This window comes from Pteronotus mesoamericanus, unplaced genomic scaffold (genome assembly GCF_021234165.1).
Source record: "Pteronotus mesoamericanus isolate MK-2021 breed Mesoamerican mustached bat unplaced genomic scaffold, CSHL_Meso_final scaffold_409, whole genome shotgun sequence".
NCBI classification, from domain to species: Eukaryota; Metazoa; Chordata; class Mammalia; order Chiroptera; family Mormoopidae; genus Pteronotus; species Pteronotus mesoamericanus.
In genome coordinates this window covers 1193991-1215496 of record NW_026555316.1, presented here as the reverse complement: position 1 = coordinate 1215496, position 21506 = coordinate 1193991, and the positions used below count along the sequence as shown (strand labels likewise).

General features: G+C 49.6%; 1 protein-coding gene across 1 annotated transcript; it reads left to right on the top strand.

The window, feature by feature from the left end:
* Positions 1 to 11847: 11847 nt before the first annotated feature.
* On the top strand, positions 11848 to 15620 carry LOC129086764 (GTPase IMAP family member 4-like). The gene is made up of 3 exons (XM_054593458.1): positions 11848 to 11899; positions 13037 to 13102; positions 13879 to 15620. The coding sequence occupies exons 2-3, from the start codon at positions 13051 to 13053 to the stop codon at positions 14799 to 14801; spliced, it is 975 nt and encodes a 324-aa protein (XP_054449433.1). The 5' UTR covers positions 11848 to 11899; positions 13037 to 13050; the 3' UTR covers positions 14802 to 15620.
* Positions 15621 to 21506: the final 5886 nt, after the last annotated feature.

Sequence of the window (21506 nt, the reverse complement as noted above, 5' to 3'; positions counted from 1 at the left end):
CTGTGGTCGGCTGCGTCCTGGGGTCTCCCCGGCTCCACGTGAGGACCTGTGTCACATCACTCCCGGCCGTTTTCCGAACAACCTGTGCTTTTAAAGGGGCAGTCTCATCTCCGTTTATAAACAAGGATGAAAAGCGGAGCGCCTACCGCGACGGCTCTCAAGTTCTTTCTTCCTGTTAGAAAGCATCGTGGTTTTCTGAAATTCTTCCTTAATTGGGATTTGGCATCAACAAATGGCCATGTTGCAGAGAATCGTCCCCATCTCCTGCTCCGGGTCTGAGACCTCAGCTCCGGTCTGGGTCGCAGCCCCGCAGGTGTTCATGGCCGGGGACGTGCCGGGCACATCTGCGCACCGCACAGAAGGGGCTGCGGTGGGGAGGGGCGGGGGACGGGAGGGTGGGCAGGGAAGACGCAGGGCAGGAGGGCCCGGCTCGGGGTCCGGTCGTGGTCACGGCATCCCTGGTGAGACGCCTGCAAAAGCCAGGCTGCTCTATGCTCTCATCACTGTCTGTGTGTTATATGTCAAAGATGCTGATTCCTCCCTTTTTTCTGTTTTAAATTGGGTTATTTGTCTTCTATTAATGCTAGGTAAGAGTTCTGTATACATTCTGTTCTTTTAAAAAACAATTTGTTTTATTGATTATGCTATTAGAGCTGTTCCGTTTTTCCCCCTTTGCCCCCCGCCACCCAGCACCCCGACTCCCTCACGCAATCCCCTCACCGCGGTTCCCGTCTGCGGGTCCGCCGGGAAGTTCCTTGCTGCTCCGACTCCTGTGCTGCTCTCCACATCCCCATGGCTGTTCTGGAATCTCCTATCTGTACTACTGCGTCCCCTCGCCTCCTCACCCGTTCTCCCCCCCGCATCCCATTGGCAACCATCAGAACGCTCTCTGCATCCATGATTCTGTGTCTGTTTTTCTTGTTTGCTTAGTTTGCTTTTTAGATTCACTTTTTGATAGATCTATATATTTTTGCCATTTCATGGTTCATAGTTTTGATCCTCTCCTTCTTCTTAAATAAGTCCCTTTAACATTACATATAATATTGGCTCGGTGATGATGAACTCCTTTAGTTTTTTCTTGTCTGGGAAGCTCTTTATTGGCCCTTGCGTTCCAATGACATCTTTGCTGGGAAGGGCAATCTTGGCTGCGGGTCTCTGCATTTCATGACTTTGAATATTGCCCATCTGTTCTAGTGTGCAAAGTTCCTTGTGAGGAATCAGCTGACAGTTGTATGGGACCTCCCCTGTAGGTAAATAACTTCTCTTACTGCTTTCAAGATTCTCTCTTTATCTTATCTTTTGGCATTTTAATTATGAGTCTTGGAGTAGGCCTCTTTGCATCCCTCTTGTTTGGGACTCTCTGTGCTTCCTGGACTTGCTTGTCTATTTCCTTCGTCCAATTAGGGAAGTTTTCTTTCATTATTTTTTCAAATAGAGTTCCCGTTTCTTGTTCTTTCTCTTCTCCTTCTGGCACCCTGATGATGCAAATAGTGGGCCTTTTGAGCTGTCCCAGAGACTTCTTAGACTATCCTCATTGCTTTGGGTTCTTTTTTCTTCTTCTTGTTCTGATTGGTTGTCTGGTTCCTATGTTCCAAACCATTGATTTGATTCTAGACTTCATCTACTCTATTGTTATTTCCCTGTAATTGTTCTTTTTAAAAATATATATATTTTATTGATTATACAATTACAGTTGTCCCATTTTTTTCTCCCCTTTAGTCCCCTCCACCCTCCACCACCGCCCCCTTTCCCCCGCATCCTCCCCCTCCGTTCGTGTCCATGGCTTATACGTATAAGTTCTTTGGCTTCTTCATTTCCTATACTCTTTTGAACTTCCCCTGCCTATTTTGTACCTACTATGTATGCTGCTTATTCCCTGCACCTTTTCCCCCCGTTCTTACCCCTTCCCCTCCGCTGTGTTTTACTCTTCATAGTTTTTGATCTTCTTTTTCTCAGATAAGTCCCTTACACATTTCATTTAATAAGGACTTGGTCATGAGGAACTCCTTTAACTTGCCCTTGTCTGGGAAGCACTTTATCTGCCCTTCCATCCTAAATGGTAGCTTTGCTAGATAGAGTAATCTTGGTTGTAGGTCCTTGCTTTTCATGACTCTGAAACTTCTTATGAGCCCCTTCTTGCCTGCAAGGTTTCTTGTGAGAAATCAGTACACATCTTATAGGAATTCCTTTGTAGGTAACCGTCTCCTTTGCTCTCGATGCTTTTAAGATTCTCTCCTTATCGTTAATCTTGGGGAACTTAATTATGATGTGCCTTGGTGTGTGCTTCCTTGGGTCCTACTTCTTTGGGACTCTCTGAGCTTCCTGGATCTCCTGGAAGTCTATTTCCTTGGCCAGATGGAGGAAGTTCTCCTTCATTATTTTTTCAAATAAGTTTTCAACTTCTTGTTCTTCCTCTTCTCCTTCCGGCACCCCTATTATTCAGATGCTGGGACGTTTAAAATTGTCCCAGAGGTCCTAAGCCTCCCCTCATTTTTCGAATTCTTGTTTCTTCATTTCTTCCGGTCGAATGTTTGTTTATTCCTTCTGCTCCAAATTGTTGCTCTGAGTCCCGGTTTCCTTCCTTTCACTGTTGGTGCCCTGTACATTTTTCTTTATTTCACTTTGCACAGCCTTCGCTTTTTCCTCCATTTTGCGACCATACTCAACAATTCAGTGAGCATCCAGATTACCAGTGTTTTGATCTGTGCATCTGATGGGTTGGCTATCCGGTCATGGCTTAGTTCTATTTTTGGAGCTTTGATCTGTTCTTTCACTCGGGCCATATTTCTTTGTCTCGGCGCACCCCTTTCATTGGAAGGGGTGGAGCTTCAGGTATCTGCCAGGGCAGGGCAAGCCAGGCGGCCGAGTTGTGACACTGTATGTGGGGGAGAGGTCCGAGAGGGAACAATGCAGCTTGCTTGGCTCTCAGTCACTTCCCCCACTACCCACGAGCAAATTGGGCCTTTCTGGTGCTGCTCCCCGGGTGGGTGGGTTTGTGTATGTTCTAGGGGCCTGTGGATCTCTCCCACAGACTCTCCTGTGAGGCTGGGAGTTTCTCCCGCGGCCGCAACCCCCACAGGTTTTTACCTCCTGAGGTTTTGGGGCTTTCTTTCCCAGCACTGGAACCCTGGTTGCTCAGTCTGTCTCAGTCCCCAGCTGTTCCTCCGGTTTATCTGCACGCAAGGTGGGACCGTCCGGTCCTCCAGCCGCTGCCTTGCCGCACATCCTCTCCGCGTCGGCCGCCCGCCTCTGCCCCTCCTACGTGTCTGGATGAACGCTTCTTCTCTACATCGTTGGTGGTGCAAGGTTATTTGTTGTTTTTAAATTTGTTGTTGTCCTTCTTTCGGTTGTGCAAAGAGGCAAAGTGTGTCTACCTATGCCTCCATCTCAGCCAGAAGTCGCAGAGTGCAATTCTCTGTATTTGTTCGTTATGTCAATTAGTGTATCCTTCGTTTCTGACGGGGTCTTTTTTATGCTGCTGAGGTCCTCACTAAGTTCCTTGAGCATTCTTATAACCAGCGTTTTGAACTCTGCCTCTAATAGATTGCTTTCTCCATTTCCTTTAGTTCTTTTTCTGGAGTTCTGACTTGTTCTCTCATTTGAGCCATGTTTCTTTGTCTTCTCCTTTTGGCAGCCTCCCTGTGTTTGTTTCTATGTATTAGGTAGAGAGTGTGCCCTAATGTAGTAGGTGTCCTGGTGCGTCCAGTGGCACACCCTCCCCTATCCCCCAAGCTGGGTACTTAACTGTGCCCTCCCTGTGGGCTGAGGACACCCTCCTCTTGTGGTTGAGCCTTGGTTGCTGTTGGCAGATCAATGGGAGGTATCACCGAGGCCAGTCAGCTGCAAGGACTGGCTGTGACCACTGACCAGCACCTCCGCCCTCTGCGGAGGACCAGCTGTGCGGGGGCAGGGCGGCGGTGCTCCAACATGGTGCGTAGCTGTCCACTGCGTGTGATGACCCTGGGGTTTCCTGCGTGGTCCAGACCAAGGTCAGCCCCCACCTGAGTTCTTTCTGGGGCCACCCTGCCTGAGCTGTAAAGCAGCCTGAGGTGCTGCTACTTGTGCTGGGCGTGGAGATTCCCAGGCACAGCCAAGCTGTGAATCTAGGCTGGCTGCCGCTAGTGCCAGGCCTGGGACTCACTGAGGCCAGCTGTTGCTTCTTTGGGAGGCTTTAGGAAGTTCGAAAGCAGGAGCCAAGACCAGCCATTCCTACGGAAAAGCAGCCTGGGTGGGCTCCTAAGTTGGGTGGGGTGGAGCCTCTGGGGATCTCCAGGGTGGGTCACACAGTGTCAGCCACGTTGACAGAGTTTTAGACACGGCGTCAGCCCACAGCTTCTTGGCACGAGGTTTCAGAAAAGGAGCTTCGGCCTCTGCTCACCTTGATGCCAGACACTTCCGTCCCTCCCTGCATGCCCCTCAAGCTGCCACCCCGGTGCTGGAGCTCAGGGGGAGTAAGAGTGAGCCAGTAAATCCATCTGTGGGTTCCTTAAGAGAAACCGCTCAGGGCTCCAGAAGTTTCTTCCACCGACTCCGTCCCTGCTGGTTTTTGCAGCCAGAAGTTGTGGGGACTTATCTTCCTGGCACCGGGACCCTGGGCTGGGAGGCCTGACGGGGACCTGATCCTTGCTCCCAAGAGAACCCTCCCGAATTTTCATCCACCACACTTGGGTGAGGAACAGCCCTCCTACGAGCCTGGTTGGACGCGGCTGCTTTAATTCCATAATTGTCGGACCTCCGCTCTGTCCATCTCTCACAGTTGTGAGTGACGTTTGCTCTCAATTTTAGTTGTGATTTTGTGGTGGTTTTGCAAAGAGGTGAGCCACGTCTGCCTACGTCGCCATCTGAACTGAAGTCGCAGTCTGTTCTTTGTCAGCTCTTTATCAAATATATGTACAAGTTCTTTACGAGATGTGCGATTTACAAATATTTTCTCCCAGTTCATAGCTTGCTCTTATTTTTATCATTTCCTTACTGATTAAGGCATATTTTGCGGATTAATTTCATCCTTTTTGCTAATACATGAGTACACGTATTTCTTCCAAAGTAGTAATTTTATTTCTTTTACATTTCTTTCTTATTTCATTAGATTCACTGGGGTGACATTCCTGATTAAAATTATATAGGTACAATTCTATAACCCATCATCTGTGTGTCGAATTACGTTCACCACCCAAAGTCAAGTCTCCTTCCATTACGATATATTTGACCCCTCTTGTCCTCGGGTCGCCAGCGCATGTGGTGTGTGTCTAGGTGTTTTTGTTTGCTTTTCTTCTTTGTTCACGGGTTGCTTTCTGTTTTACACCCCACATTGGAAGGAAATCATATGGGTTTTGTTCTTCCGCATCTGCCTTACTTCCCCTGGCGCGATGCCCTCAAGAGCTGCCGCCATCGGCAGTGTCTCACCCTTCCTATGGCTGCGTGCGTCCCGTGGCGCACACGCACCGCGTCGTCCTCCTCCAGGCAGACGTCAGAGGGGACCTGGGTTGCTTCCGTGTCTTGGCTGCCGTGAGCAGACCTGCAATGAACGTTCCGGTGCATACATCCATCTTTACAAATAAATGATTTCCTATTTTTTGGGTAGATCCCCAGAAGAGGAAATGCTACGTCACATGGTAACTCTATTCTGAATTTTGGAGGTCGCTCGATACCATTTCCATAGTGGCTGTACCAGTTTCCATTCCCACCAGCAGTGAATGAGGGTTCCTTTTTCTCCACAACCACCAAATTCTTATCACTTGTCCTGCTCACAACAACTATTCTAACAGGTATAAGGGGGCAATCACCTACGGTCAGCCCAGGCCCCCACGGCCGCAGCGACGTTTCCGGAGCCGACCCCACCCAGGTGCTCGGGTCAGCGCTGGCGGCCACTCAGGCTTAGCCTCCCGGGGGTGGGGTGACCGGAGGGCTCCCCGGTTCATCCTCATCCCTGCCTGCCTTCCAGGACTGGTCGAGACCTCTGGTCACCGAGGCTCCCACCGCCAAGTCTGGGAAGGTCCTGAGAAGTGGGCCGACAGCACGGCCGACCCCGGGCTTCCTGGGACTGGGGCGCGATGGGGTGAGAGAGCTGAGTGGGCTTGTCCCGCGTCATGGCCAACAAAGTGGGGCAGACGCGCTATTCACCTGCATGAGAGGTAGGAAGTGGGTTGGAAAGGTGTCAAAATGAAAAAACAGGAAATGTTTATGAGATTAAAAATTGTTGACAAGGAAATTTCAAACCCTTTGAGGCTTTGAGCTTGAAGAGGTGCAGAAATAGCCCGGCTGTAGCTCCGCTGGTGGGAGCATCTTCACTGCACACCGGGTTGTGGTTTCCACCTGTGGTCAGGAAGCACGCAAGAGGCCTAAGTCAGCGGAAGGGCAAATTGATGTTTCTCTGTCTTTGTCTCCGTCACTCTCCCTCCCTCTCTCAATCAATAAAGTCAAACAAACAGACAGACAGACAGACAAACCAACGAAGAACGCTGGCCGGGTAGCTAGTCGGTTGGAGGGCACCGCGCACGGCAGACGGCTGCAGGTCTGCGTCTGCTCCCGCAGCCCGCGGGAGGGGGCTCACCGATGTTTCTCTCTCACACTGACGTCTCTCTCTCTCCCCCACCCCCACCCCCGCCTCTCTTTCTAAAATCAATTAGCTCTCCTTGGGTGAGAAGTATAAAAAATTGTGCCAAAATGGATTCCGTCTCTAGAGAGGAAAAGGCACAGATCCGTGTTGTAACAGGGCACGGACACAAGCCCGCGTGACAGCCTGTGGCCTCATTCACACTCGGCCTCCCACGACCGAATCTACTGGTTGCATCCAGTTTTACCTCCATACCTGCAATTTCCGAGCTTTATTAAATTTCAATTTGCAGAAAATAAAATTCAGTGCTTTCTTCAGTAGATTTAATAATCAATTTTGTAAACATTTTTCTAACGAGTTTGAGTATTTCCCATTACCTTGCATACCTGCGCACATGTTGCAATGTGGAAGTATTTCTTTTTATTTTATTTTAATATTTACCTTTTGACCCCCCTCAACTGCTTTCCTCACCCCTCACCTCTGGGGACCACCAGTCCGCTCTCTGGATCCGTAAGCTTAGTTTCTTTCGTTTGTGTATTTGTTTTGGATTCCACATATAAGAGAGATCATACAATATTTGTGTTTCTCTATCGGACTGAATTTCACTTAGCAAATGCCCTTCAGATGATCCGTGTTGTTCAAATGCCAAGATTTGGGGTGCTCTATGGCTGGACGCTATTCCATACACATCACAGTTTCTTTATCCATTCGTCCATATCTGAACACTTCGGTCCTTTCCGAGTCTTGGTGGTTGTAAATAATGCTGGAAAGTGTTTCTGTTTCCCGCAGCTAAACATCCAGTAGTGAAATTGGTGGGTCATATGATATTCTGTCTTGAATTGTCTTTGACCCCCGCCCCCCGGGCACTTGTTTTCATTGCTTTCAGAGAGAGAAGAAGGAGAAAAACAACGATGCCGGAGGGAAGCGCCGATCGGCCAAGACCGGCAAGCGCTCGGACCAGGGGCCGCGCCCGCAACCCTTCCGCCAAAGGCGGTCGCTCCCTCCAACTGAGCCACGCCCGCTGGCGAGCTAGTTTTCGTTTTTGAGGGCCCTCCATACCGTTTTCCTCAGCGGCTGCACTAGTTTACATCCCCACGAACAGTGTTTACCTAAGGGTTCCCTTTGCTCCACATCCTCGCCAACACTCCTCATTTTTGTCGGGTTGATAACAGCCATTCTAACAGGTGTGAGGTGATACCTCCCTGAGGTTTTGATTTGCAGTTGCCTAATGATTGTGATGTTGAACATCATTTCAAATGCTTCTTGGCCATCTCTACGTCTTTTTACTGGAAAAATGTCTATTCAGAACTTCTGCCTATGTTTTGAAATCGAATTGTTTGTTTTTTGCAATCAGTTGTATGAGTTCTTTACAGACTTTGGATATTAGCCTCTTAATCAGCTCTGTGATTGTAAGTATGTTCTCCCATTCAGACGGTTGTCTTTTCACTTTGTCGATGGCCTCTTTTGCATTTTTTCATTTGCATTAAATAGTTTTTCATCCCTCCACTTTCAGTGTCTTTGTGTCTTTCATTCTGAAGGGCATCTCTTTTTCTTTAATTTTCAATACTTGCTTATTCTGTAACAGTTGTCTGCGTTTCTTCGCTTTTGCCCCCGCCCCCCATCCCACCCCGCCCCCTGTTCAGCAGTCAGTTCCCACTCTGTTGTCCGTGTCCGTGGCTCATTCATACGTGTTCTTGGTCCAGTCCCTTCCCCTCCTTTCCACCACTGTCCTCCTTCCCCATCCCCTCTGGTCACTTTCCGTCTGCTCCACGTTTCCGTGCCTGTGGTTTCTTTTGTTTGTTAGTTTACTGTATTGAATAGATTCTATGTATAGGCGAAATCATACGGTATTCGTCTTTCACTGACTGGTTTATTTCACTTAACATACTACCCTCCAGTTCCATCCATGTTGTTGCGAAGGTAGGAGTTCCTTCTTTCTTTCCTTTTTTAAATGCAGATTGATTTTATGTATTTATATTTTAAACGTCAAAATCTATTATAAAATAGGAAAAAATTTAAATCCATTATACAGTCTCAGCAATTAAAACAACATGACACCAGCACAGAAATAATCAAGTAGATCAATAAAATAAAATGAGCATCCTAGAAAGAAACGTACATATTTGTCTAACTATGGGATATATGATTAAATTGACATTTCAAATCCATGGGGAAAATAAGGCTTATTCAACAAATAAGGTGCATGGGCCACTATTACTTAAAATCAACAAATATAGAGCCCTGTTTCACACATTGTACAGAAAATATTCAGGTGAGTTCAAAATCAATACATAAAATCTAACGAGTTTTTGGAGAAAATGCAAAATAATATTTTTCTTACCCTGGAGTAACATAGCCAACCCCAGAAGCTATACAGTAAAATATTGACATTACGACTATATTAAACATTTAAGACTATACTGTACTATACATATTAAAAAAGTTAAAGGACCAGTAATGGAATAGGAAAGTATTTGCAACACATCTACAAAAGGTTAATAGTTTTCTTTTTAGGGAAAACAATTCTACAAACATTTAATCAAAACATGGATAAAGAATGCCAAAAAGCCATTTAAAGCCTTTTTAAAACAATAGAAATAGGCAAGAAATATACAGAAACGGGTTTAGTTTCAAAAACTAATAATGGAACAACTAAAATAACACATCTTTGTCACAATCAGATTAATAAGTGTTACAAATATCGGTAATATCAAGTATTGGTGACTGTGAAAGGAACTGGGTATTCATAGACTCTTTTTCTTCATCTTCTCCAAGCGGTCCCTTTAACGTCTCTTGCTATGCTGGCTTCGTGGAGGTGTATTTTTTTGGCCTCCTTTTGTCTGGGAAAATTCTTATTTCACCTTCCATTTTGATTGAGAGCCTTGCTGGGCAGAGCAGTCTTGGCTGCGGGCCTTTGCTTTTCATGACTTGGAATATTTGTTGGCATTCCCTTCTGGTTTGTAGAGTTTCTGTTGAGAAGTCAGCTCCTAGCTGCATTAGGGCTCCCTAATATGTTACTACCTCTTTCTCCCTTGCTGCCTTTCGGATTCTCTGTGTGTCTTTGATATTTGCCATTGTAACGATGATGTGTATGATGTGTCTTGGAGTGGGCTTCATCGGGCTCCTCTTGAAAGGGACCCTCTGTGCTTCCTGGACTTGTGTGACTTTTTCTCTCCTCACATTAGGGCAGTTTCCCGTCGTTACGTTTTCAAACAGGTTCTCTATCCCTTTCTCCTCTTCTCCTTCTGGTGTCCCTATTATACGGGTCTTATTGCATTTCAGGTTGTCCTGCATTGCCCTAAAAGTCTCTTCATTCTTTTTTAGTATTTTTTCATTTTTCTGCTCTTTCTGGGACCTTCTGTGTACCTTATTCTCCAGCTCACTGATTTGTTCCTCTGCTTCATCTAGCCTGCTCTTGATTCCTTCTACTGTGTTCTTCAATTCGGAAAGTGTATTCTTCATTTCCTCTTGTTTCTTATCGATACTTTCTATGTCCTTTCTCATGCTGAAATAGTTTGCAGTAAGTTCCTTATCGTTTCCCTGTAGCTTTTTGTAATTCTCTCTGAGCTCACTGAGCTCATTGAGCTTCCTTAGAACCATTGCTTTGAACTCAATGTCTGAGAGTTTCCTTGCCCTATTTCACTGAGTTCTCTTTCTGGGGATTCCTCCTTTCCCTTCAACTGGGGGAGTGTTTCTTTGTCTTCTCATTATTTGTGAGACTCTTCTTTTTGGCTTCTGTTTCTTAAATTGCTCTGTCTTGATTTCCTGACTTTGTGCTGTGAACTTCAATGGTAGGAGACTGCTGTGTCTTTTTCTTTCTGGATCTGCCTCTGATGGTGTCAGATGTTGACCCTGTCTGACCGTCGGCAGTCTGTTTGAGACTTCCGGGAATCCACTGTGTGTGGCCGTCTCCTTCAGCTGTTAATGTAGTCAGTCTCTGCACTCAGCAGGCTGGCTTAGACACCACGGGGCGGGACGGAATGCTCCTGGGGGCAGGGCGATTGTGTCCTCTCATGGTGCGGCCACTCGGGGGAGTGGCCTGCCTGAGCAAGATGGCTGCTGCCGTGTGAGGGATGAGTCAGCGCCAGGATCCCACCAGCGACTCTCTCAGTTTTCTCCCCAAAGCCTCCTTCTCCAGTCTCTCCTCAGGCCTCTCGAGCCTATTCTGCCCTTGCCTTTGCAGGAGACCAGGGTAAGTGGCTGCAAATAAAAATGTATATGTTGGCCGTTTCAACGGCTCTTTGTGTCCAGCCACCTGTCTCTGGCAGAGGGCAACCCCGCCGCTTTTCACAGCTGGCTGTTATCCATGTAATTTGGGGGCTCTGGCGCTGGAGGCTGGAGATCCCTGCTTACGGTTTAGACCCCAGCCCTGTCAGGGGAATCCGACGGGCTGTTTCAATTACCTTCTGGCGCTGCCACCTGTAGGCGACCCACCTGCCTTCTCGAGTCTCTGCCACACTCCTTACCGCTTAGGTTGTGGTAAAGCTCATTCTTCTGTCTGTCCAAGGTTACAAGGCTCCTCTTTTGCTATTGTTCCGTTGTTTGTTCCAGGTGACTTCTCCACAGTTTAGTTGTAATTCCGGATTGGTTCTGGGAGGAGGTCAGTGTGACTCCCATTCACTCCTCTGCCATCTTGATTGTCCTGAAGGGGATCTCTTATAGACAGCATGTATATGGGTCCTGTTTTCTTATCCATTCAGCAACCTTAGGTCTTAAGATCGGCGCATTTAGTCCATTCACATTGAAATGGATTATTGATGAGTAGCTGTTTATTGCCACGTTAGTATTTATATGTGTTACTTCCTTACGATTATTTCCTCTTCTTAAATAAGTCCCTGTAATATTTCTTGTAACTCATGTTAGGCGGCGATGAACTCCTTGATCTTTCCTTGCTTGGGAAGCTTTTGGTCTCTCGTTCCATTTATTTATTTATCTACCTATCTATTTATTTCATCACCCAAGGCGATATTTCTATCGATTTTTGAGAGAGAGAGGGAGGGAGGGAGAGAGAGAACAAGATGTAGGTCGACATCCACGTGAGAGAAACATCGATTGGTGGCTTGGTGTGTGGGCCCCAACCAGGGACGGAAGCCGCAGTCTAGGTATGTGCCCTCCTCAGGAACTGAACCTGCAATCATTTGGTGTACGGCACAGCATTCTGACCAACTGAGCAGCCCCGGCCAGGGCTCTCGGTCAGTTTTAACGCGTGCCTTCCTGGGCAGAGGCCTCTTACGCCAGCCAGCGTGCACAGCTCCTCCCCTCCCTTCCTCTCTCCTCCTCTTCCTCAAGTCCTAACTGAGCCTTCAAACCAGAGACCCGAACAGGACACAGGCTTTCCAGCTAAAGGTATGAGGGTGATTGTGCGTGTGTTGGGGGGAGGGGCAGGAAAGTGTGGGGTTGGGAGCAGTGGGGACCCCTGCCCTGGGTCGGTGCTAAGCCCCCTGGCCAACGTGCTCTCAGCGGAGATTTTTCATTGCTTTCGGTTTCCTCTCTCTGCTGACTGATTTTCGACAGATTTCTTGTTGCTTTCAGTTTCCTGTGTCTGCTGATTGATTCGGGCTCTAAGCTGTTCAGCAGGCTGAGCGGTACAAACTCCCACCTGTTACAGGAGTGCTGCTCAGAGGGTATTTGTACAAAGAAATGACCCTTGCAGCACGTACAGAGCGTAGGAATATATGTGAGACTGTCTGGGGCGCCGTGAGGGCCAACACGGGGGGACCTCAGCACAGCTGCACTGTCGGGCGGGGCGGTGCTGGGGGCGTTGGGGGCGCTGGAGAAAACCAATCAAGGTTTAGTTTAAAAAGTCTCGGATTGTAGACGTGAAGAGGGACGGAGGACGGGAGGATCGGTTAGGGTCCTTGACAGGGAACCAACCCCAGGGGCCTGGATGCATCCGCAGGCGGGAGAAGGGACGCGTTTGCCTGACTTGGAGGTAGAGCCCCTGGGACTGAGGAGCAAAAGTGAGGGAGCCGCGCGCAGGCGGCGCCGTGGCTCCGTGGCCCCGCGGGAGCGCGGGCTGAGGCCGGGGCTGAGGCCGTCCGCTGAACGCGGGCAGATCGTCCCGTCACCTGGAGGCAGGACGGGCTGGGCACAGGGAGGTCGAGGGTTTCCTGTGGCCGGTTCTCTGCGAGGCGCCCATGAACTGGCCCAGTGGGGAGGCTGAGTGGGACTCCGCGGGTCAGAGCTCTGCGGAGGGTCTGGGCCTCGGGGAACGTCCAGATGGCGGGCAGAGCGACGAGGGACGAGGGGGTGGGGAAGGGCGCCGGGAAGCGGAGCTGAGGCAGCACGTGCAGCCTGTGTGTTTGTGCAGAGGAAGCGCAAACGCGGAGAGGAGACTGACGAGGGGGCGGAGCTCAAGAGCCGGGACGAGGGCGGGGCATCCGGCAGCAGCGGGTCTGTGGGAGGAAGACGCTGCGGCCGCGCCAGGGTCGGGTGCCGGTCACTCTCCCGTCCCCTCACGGGAGCTCTGCTTCTCGCCCACAGGAGCTCACGCGCCAATGGCAGCTCCAGTGCCCAGCACGCGTGTCAGCGAACCCAGGACCCGCCACGGTGAGAGGGGCTCGGCTCCCCAGGCCCGGCTGGTGGGCGGCGGGCGGGGGGTTCCCGTGTCCTGTCTGCGAGCCCCCATCTGAGCAAGATCCAATGTCTCCAACCCCATTGCTCCTCTTCCCTCCACGGACTCGGCTCTTCCTTTTCCCTCGACCCTCCACCCTGTCCCCTCCTGACGTAGCATCACCGCTAAGAGGAGGAGACGTCACGGTGTCCTGACTGACCCAGGCTGGACGACGTGTCTGGTCTCCTACTTCCTAAACTGAGCACACACCCGGGGGTCCCGCGGTGGCCTCTCTGGGTGTTTCTCTGCCCCCTTTGGGCCCCAGAGGTGGTCGGGAAGGAGGAACGTGAGAGTAATTTTTATTCAGGTCCCTAGTGTCCCTGCTCCAGGTGGCCGCACGATAACCGCCAAATTCCCCTGAGTGGCTCCCTGCATTTCCCACATAACCCCCTTCACTTTCCGATGTATCGAAAGCGACTGGATCATTTGAGCTCTGGCTGGTTTGGCAAACCACTCCACCACGTAGAGGCCTAGAAACAGCAGTCATGACCTTAGCTGCCAAAGGTCACAGTGAGCAGCCCAAGGGACTCAGGCGACATGTTGGGGGCCCCATGTCCTACAGCAGGAGCACCTCCGTGCCCCTGTGGGTGTAGAGGTCACTCACGGGACAGGACCCTGGCAGGCAGCACAGATGACACTGGTAGGTGTGAGCCGGCGGGGACATGCTGGAGGTCAGTCCTGACCCTGTGGCTTTTGTTTCCTGATGTCCCAGGGCCTGGAAACCAGGACCTCGGAGAGTCACAACTGAGACTAGTCTTAGTGGGTAAGACTGGAGCCGGAAAAAGTGCCACAGGGAACAGCATCCTCGGGAAGAACGTGTTTTGTTCCAGCATCACTGCAAAATCCGTCACCAAGGTCTGTGAGAAAGGGAGCAGCACGTGGAACGGGAGAGAAATCGTGGTCGTGGACACGCCAGGCCTTTTCGACACCGAGGTGCCGGATGCTGACACGCAAAAGGAGATCGCTCGCTGCATCCTCCTGACGTCCCCCGGGCCTCACGCTCTGCTCCTGGTGGTCCCGGTGGCCCGGTACACAAAGGAAGAGCAACAGGCTGCAGAGAAGGTGCTGAGGATGTTTGGTCCCACAGCGAGGAGACACATGATTCTCCTCTTCACGCGGAAGGATGACCTGGGCAGCGAGGAGTTCTGTGATTTCTTAGACGGGGCTCCAGAATTCATTCAAGACCTGATGCAGCAGTTCAGGGGTCGTCACTGTGCGTTCAACAACAAGGCGACAGGGGCCGAGCAGGAGGCCCAGAGGGCTCAGCTGCTGGACCTGGTCCAGCGCCTGGCGAGGGAGAACGAGGGAGGGTTCTACACCAACGAGATGTACCGGAGGGCAGAGGAGGAGATTCAGAAACAGGTCCAAGTGATACAAAAGCAAATCAGAGCTGAGCTGGAGAGGGAGAAGAGGCAGATAAGAGAGCAGTATGAGGAGAAAATCAGAAACCTGGAGGACCGTCTGGAGCGGGAAAGGAGGAGGGCAGAGATGGAGAGGGAGCTGGCAGTCAGGGAGAGTCACTGTCTTTCAAGGCAGCAAAACGCCAGGGAAAAAGTTGAGAGTCAGAATGAGATACTCGACATCATCTTAGGAGTATTGAAGGTTTCTGGCTTCGTTCTTGCTTGCGTGTTCTAATTCCTAGAAAAGTCATGAAAGTCTGTCCCTGTTTCCTGCATATTTCCAGGTTCCTCTTCCCCGTAACTCATGCCCCAGAGTCCAAGCTCTCTCTTTCTGTCCCTCAGGCTCTCAGGACTGGGGAGGCTGGGGAAGTTCGCTGTTGGCAATCGGTGGGCATGTGACTGATGTCACAGGGAGGGACGCATGCCCAACCTGTCAAACTCCATAGCAGAATGTATAGATGCTCCCTGGGAGCCGCTCCCTGGGCGGCTCTGCTCACCCCCAGGAACCCTTTCTCCTCCAGATGCTTCCCAGACTGGCAGGTAGTCTCCGTCTGCGGCTTCTCCTCCTGATTTTTGCCTTCTTGACCTTGAGAATTACCTTACCCTGGTAGTTAGTGAAATCAGATTCTTTGCATTAAGTAATCTATGGGCAGAGGTGCTTTTAGAATTCTTTCTTGATGAACGTGAATTTGTTGAATTACGTTTTCCGGAAGGTCTCACGTTGTTCCCTCTCACCGGCCCACTGAAGAACAAAGAGCTGTCCAAAAAAAAGACCTCTGAGAGCTCAGCGAAGTGAAATGGCAGAAAGGGGGAGAGACACAGATTCCCCAGGCAAGAGAGCGTCGTTCGGAATCGTCTGATGTGTCTGTAGAAGCGCCGTGACCAGCCTCCACGTGAGCTCGTTCCTGAGTGACTAGGTCTCTCCTTTTCTTGGGCAGCTCGCTGTTGCCACCGCACCTCCATCAGCCCGCACTTTGATGACTCCCTGTGGGCGGGTGGTCCGCACGCCCCATCCCGCCCCCTTGAATTGTTTGTTCACTTTTACCATAATAAAGCTTTTCTTTCTTCTCATATTTGTGCAGAACTGGAACTCTTTTACCTTAGAAAAGACCACTAATACTACTTCTAAGAGCACAGGGATGAATTTCCCGTTTTGATAAAACTTCTAGGTGTTTTTTCAGCTTGGCTTCCCTTCCCCCAACCCCTCTGCCCACCAGAGACGCCATTCTCTTTGCTTCGTACCTTCGGTGCCTGTAGAAGTTTCGTATAACCAAGGTTTCTGAGACCCTGTGGATTTCCTGGTTGCAAATAAGATCCCTTTATTCATGGATAAGAGCAGTTGAAATCTGTCCCTTCTCTCCTGGGGACTCCTCCCCAAATTGTTTCTAGGAGCACGTCTCCCAAAGCACGTCTCCATGTTCTAGCAGCAGGTCCTGGTGGCCGCACGCCCGAGGAAACTTCTTCCTGGAGAAAGAACCAAAACCAAAAAGCAGGGCGTGTCCTGTCACTGCTTGCCGAAAGGGGAGAGGAGAGCCTGCTTCCTTTTTTTGAAAAATAAAATAACAGTTTAAAATGTTTTCACACCCAGAAAGAGACCAACCAGTTTCCCTTCCTGAGAAGGGGATAGTTTATGAGGTGTCTCTCACTACTGGGCTGTAGGGTTAGCCCTTCCTCATTCCCAAAGGAACATGGTCAGCTTGGGGCAGTGATACACAGGGCTATTTGGGGGACCCTCCTTGTGACTCCCAACATCTGCAGTGACAAAGATAAAGGCTACAGAAAGCCCTGAATGTGCTGTTACTGTGACACTGGCGAGAGGACTGAATGGCAGGTCTGTGTGACCCGGACACGAAGGACAGAGGCCAGTGGCATGTGACCAAGAGCGCAGAGGAGAGATCAAGGGGGCAGCTCAGGAGGTCCCTCTAAAGAGCGGCCAGGACGTGGGGCTGTCCGTGCTGTGGGCACGTTCCTGAGCCAGTGTCACCAGCTCTGCAAAGGGAAGGGTGTGGAGTGTTTCGCAACGGCCTCGTGTGCACCAGGCACTTGCTACGGAGTGGCGAGTAAAGAATCTAATGTGTTGTCAAAGAGGTGTGAGTCCTACCGGTGTCTTGGATGAGATGGAAACGTTTCCACAGGAAGGTCAGCTGGAAGGTGAATTCTCACGTGGACTATCCAGCTGCGCCGAATCCTTGCCCCACGTATGGCACCACGGGATGCCCTGTTGTGTTCTCGTTGTCACTGGGAAGGGGCCAGGGGAAGTTCCTCTTTGTCCCATTGCCAGTAGGTCCCAGCAAGGGTCACCCCTGCATCTGAAGCACATGCTTCCACCATGAGGGGCTGGTGCCAAATAGCAATTCAGATTCTCATCTGATAGGTTCAAAAGATTGGAACATACCTCCACCACCACTTTGAATTTTCCCCTCTGAGTTTACAACATTCTTTATAGATTGCGGAATTCTTTAAGACATACAATATTATTTGTGCAAGTGTCTCATATCTCACTTCCCCTGTAGCTGTAAAGAAAAACATCTGGGGAGGGTTAGCAGGAGGCAGAGAGGGGGAGGGGAGGCGTGCCCTGAGGGAAGAGGAGGAATAAAGATGGAGACTCCCGGGGGAAGGCAGGGCCGCCAGATTCAGCGCAAGTGCCTCTGTGAGCGGCAACACTGCTTCTGGGGGTCCGGAGGGGCAAACATCAGAGGGAGGAAGTGAAAAAACATCAACATCGGGAGAAGAGGAATCTGAAATGAAACAGACCCCTGGTGTAATCAGTTTGGGAGGGGAAGAGAAGGATGTCAGTCGGGTGCTACCTTCACACGGTCCCCCAGATGCCCGCGGTCCAGCTGCATCCACGAGCGCTGGGGCTCCTTCGACCGCTGACATGGAATGTATTTTTAAAATCTAATTTACTGAGTGCTATTGTTTGCTTTGTGCATGTCCTTCGGTTCAGGCCCTGAAAGGACATTCTTTACCTCCTCTCCCCGAGTGTGTTTGTCTGTTGCTGTTCTTATTTTTTTACAGCTGACAAAGACAGTAACGTTTGGATTCTCAGCAGGGAGGGGAAATCGATAGCGATTTAATTTTCAGCAATTACCTCTCTGTGGCTTAAAGATACAGAGCTTTTTTTTAAAAAAAAATCATCATCCAAGGATATGTTTATTGATTTGAGAGAAAGAGAGAGAGAGAGAGAGATCGGTTGCCTCTGTGTGGAACCTGACCAGGGACCGAACTGAAACCTCTTGGGGTGCTGGGTGATGCTCCAGCTCACTGAGCCACCCAGCCAGAGCCAGGGCTTTTTTTTTCCTTCCTCTGTCACAGGAAAGTACGAGGTCCTCTGGAGTCAGCACAGCAGCAGCATTGGCAGGCAGAAGCTCCGCAGGGCGTTGCCAGGGGCTGATGCTCAGTGGGGTCCTCTTTGCGGACCCGCTTCAGCATTTCAATACATACAGCCAAACCGAAAGAAAGAAAGAAAAATACTTGCGATGTTTCAAATTTTAAATCAATTAATCTTTGATACTGTTAAAACCATCTTGGCTTTTATAGGTAATTGGTTGATGCCTTCATGGGAGGTCTTTCACATTCAGTATACTTGAAAAATGTTTTGGTCTTTTCTTAAAATTTTCCAACCAAACTTTCCATAACCAAAGTAATAATCTCTTTTACCACTTCTCCACTTAAAAGTGGTTTTCTTTCTTTTCTTTTTTCTTTTTTTTGGGGGGTGCAATTTTATCCAACCCGTTTTGCTCCTGGTCCAAGTTACAGGCTCTGATCCTTTTAAATACTGTTTAAGATGTTTTTGTTGGACACCTAATTGTAGTTCCGGTTACTAGTCTTGTTGACTCTGCTTTTGACCATTGAGAGGACGGGTTTCATCAAACTCCCGCCGTCTCTGACAGCTCCGAGTGGCGTTGCTGCCCCGCAGCCAAGCGCGACCTCCGTTGGCCGTGGGCCGTGTAACCGATCTTCTCCCAGACCTCAAGCCCACGTTTGAGAGTGAAGGATGTGTCCATGCTTATTTTTTAAACTAAAAATCAATTTAATTTTATTATAAATCAAATAAAAGAATAATCAGGATCTCCATTGGATCACCAATGACAATGCAGACAGGTGTCACTGTAACTCATGCTCTGTCCATAGGGCACTCAAAGGAGAGTGGAAAAGCTAATTCAAAAGGAATCAGTCTGTTGGTGTCGACCAGGTTGAGCATGTGTGTGCGTGTAACACCGGACATGGTGCATCGTGACACAGCAGTACCACGTGATTAAACACTTAGAGTAAAATGTATTTCTACCAAAACCATGAGCTGCATTTCTTGGTGAATATTTACACTGCTTCTGTTTTAAACTGTAAATGAAAACTATACTTAAAGTGCAGGGTTCCATTGCTCGGGTACACCAGCCACATTTCATGGGACCTGGCGCCACAAGTGGCTGTTGGCTGCCACATTGGACACTGCAGTTTCTAGAAAATACTCAAATATTTGAAAATGAAGCACATGTTTCTAAATAAAGCCTGAGAGAAAAAGGACATCACAGCCCTGGCTGGTGTGGCTCAGCAGATGGGTTGTCATCCTGCAATCCACAAGGCGGCTGCTTCGATTCCCAGGCAGGGCACAGGCCCTGGGCACGGACCGGGTCCCCGGTTGGGGGCACACGAGAGGCAACCACACACGCATGTCTCTCTGCCTCTCTTACTCCCTCCCTTCTCCTCTCTCTAAAAATAAGTAAAGAAAGTCTTTAAAATGAAAACAAAACACAAAGAATATAGAAATAGTTTAAACTGAATGAGAGTGAAAAAAGAATACACACAAATCTGTGCGATCAAGACAAACATGCACAGAGGGAAATGACAGCTTTCTAGCCTTGCCTTAGAAAAGAAGAATTTTTAACAGTTTATAGAATATCGTAGGTAATATGTTGATAGAGACTCTGGATATTATTATCTTCCCCTGAAGGACATTGAGTTTGTCACCTAAGTTACGGGAAACCCACCGGGGTGTCCACCTTTTGGCATCTCAGGGCCACACTGGAAGAAGAGTTGTCTTGGGCCACACGTTAAATACATTGTGACACATCATCACAAAAGTCTCATAACGTTTTAAGTAAATTTATGTTTTTGTGTTGGGCTGCGCCCGCAGCCGCCTGGGCTGCACGCGGCCTGCGGGCTGAAGGTCGGACGCCCCTGCTGGACCCTGGGGCGGCGCGGGAAGGGGAGCACCGCAGCGCTGCTCCTCCTTTGCGCAAATCCCTTAAAGCAGATGTTTGCTTTTTCCTCTCAAAGGAGGCCCTTTGGGGATCTCAGTGCCATACTTGGTGGGCTGGAGCCTCAAAGCCCATCTTTGCTGCTGTGGGCCCTGCTGACACCTTTGGCCTGCCCTTCCTGCCTCCCAGAACAACTTCCCCCTGGACCCTTTGGAGGTTCAAGGTCCAAGGTCAGCCAAGATTTGAGTGGCGATTGTATGCAGAATTTCTTTTTTTTAAAAATTCTCACCTGAGGACATCTTGTCAGAACTTTTAAAGATTGAAGAAGGGAGAGAGAAAGGGAGAGAAACACGCATTCAAGAGAGAAGCACCTACGGGCCGCCTGGCACATGCCCCCAGACCCGGGGACCATCCAGACCTGGGACCAAACCCGCAACCTTGGCATGTGACCTGACTGGGACTCAAACCCACGGCCCTTTTTTTTACGGGAGGATGATGCTCCAACCAACTGAGCAACAGTGGCCTGGGCATTTGCAGAATTTCTAAAGCCCTACCCTCTCGTGCCTCTGTTCTTTTGGGGGGCTCCTCATCACCTTCTGGTCAGCTCTGGCTGCCCCCAGGTGTCCCCCACCTGCCATCTGGTCACTGGGAATCTCTGCCTGAGGGCTGTTCCTGGGTCAGCAGGACCGAGCGTGCTGTCAGGGGACACCCCCTCAATGTGGCAGGAGCGTGGCCCCCTCCTCTTGACCACAGGTTATTGACTAATAAGGGTCACGTGCCCTAGAGCGTCAGTCTTTGTTTGGTCACTTCCAGCCCCTTCCAGCAGATGTTTTAAAGTCATTATTTTGTATTTTCTCCGTATTCCATCAGCCCTATTCCAGGGGAGCTGGGGGCTGGGACCCTGCCCTGAGACGCAGAGCCACTGGCTTGACCGCCATGGAGGAAACAAGCTGGTGTCGCTGGGCCCGTCAGGTGGCATAGACCCTGGTTCTCCTGCTTTCCCCCAGGGTTGGGAGACTTTTTGAAAATAACTAAAGGTGACTATTTTCACAGCCTTGGCCCAGAGAACCCCCTCTCCCTGCCCCGCCCCCACCCCACCAGGTCTTTCTTCGTGGGGCAGACGGCGGAGGGTCCAGAACTGAGGGGACCCACAGCCGCCCTTCCCGCCCTCTAGAGCCTTGGGGAGTGACGGCAGCATTTGTCCCCGCTCCTAAAATGTTGTGAGCGACATCATCCCTGATTTTGAGTCATAAAGGAGAGGACACATCATATTTGATATAATTAAACACTGTTCCCTTAGAATTTTTCATGAATGCCATGTATTGAGTGACTTGTCATTTAGGATCACGGAATGGGTGTCATTTGGTGAAATGCTTGTAGTTTCTATTATTAAATGAATTAACAGATAAAACAATAAACAATTTATCTTGTCCTAATGGAAATGCAAATGGTTTGAACTTTGACTCTGAAGGAGCAATTCCGCTCCCTTAGAAACAAGGTGACCTTGACTCCCCGACCTTGAAATATTGATGGTTTACCCCGAACCTGGCGCAGGGGCAGGGGCCGATCCAATAAGCTTCCCTTCAGAAAGTTACACCAGGGGTTTTTTAATTTTCACATAGAAGAATAAAGGCCTGAGAATAACAAAGGCAATACATGCATGAGGAAATCAAAGCCATTGTCATCAAATCCATATTTTATGCACAAAGAGAAGAAAAGGACCAGAACTGCCAGTCCTGCCG

Excerpts from the sequence above, each read along its gene's own strand:
- LOC129086764 (XM_054593458.1), top strand. The coding sequence starts at position 13,051 with ATGGCAGCTCCAGTGCCCAGCACGCGTGTCAGCGAACCCAGGACCCGC. Across the intron at positions 13,103-13,878 it reads CGAACCCAGGACCCGCCACG|GGCCTGGAAACCAGGACCTC; the intron begins GTGAGAGGGGCT and ends CTGATGTCCCAG.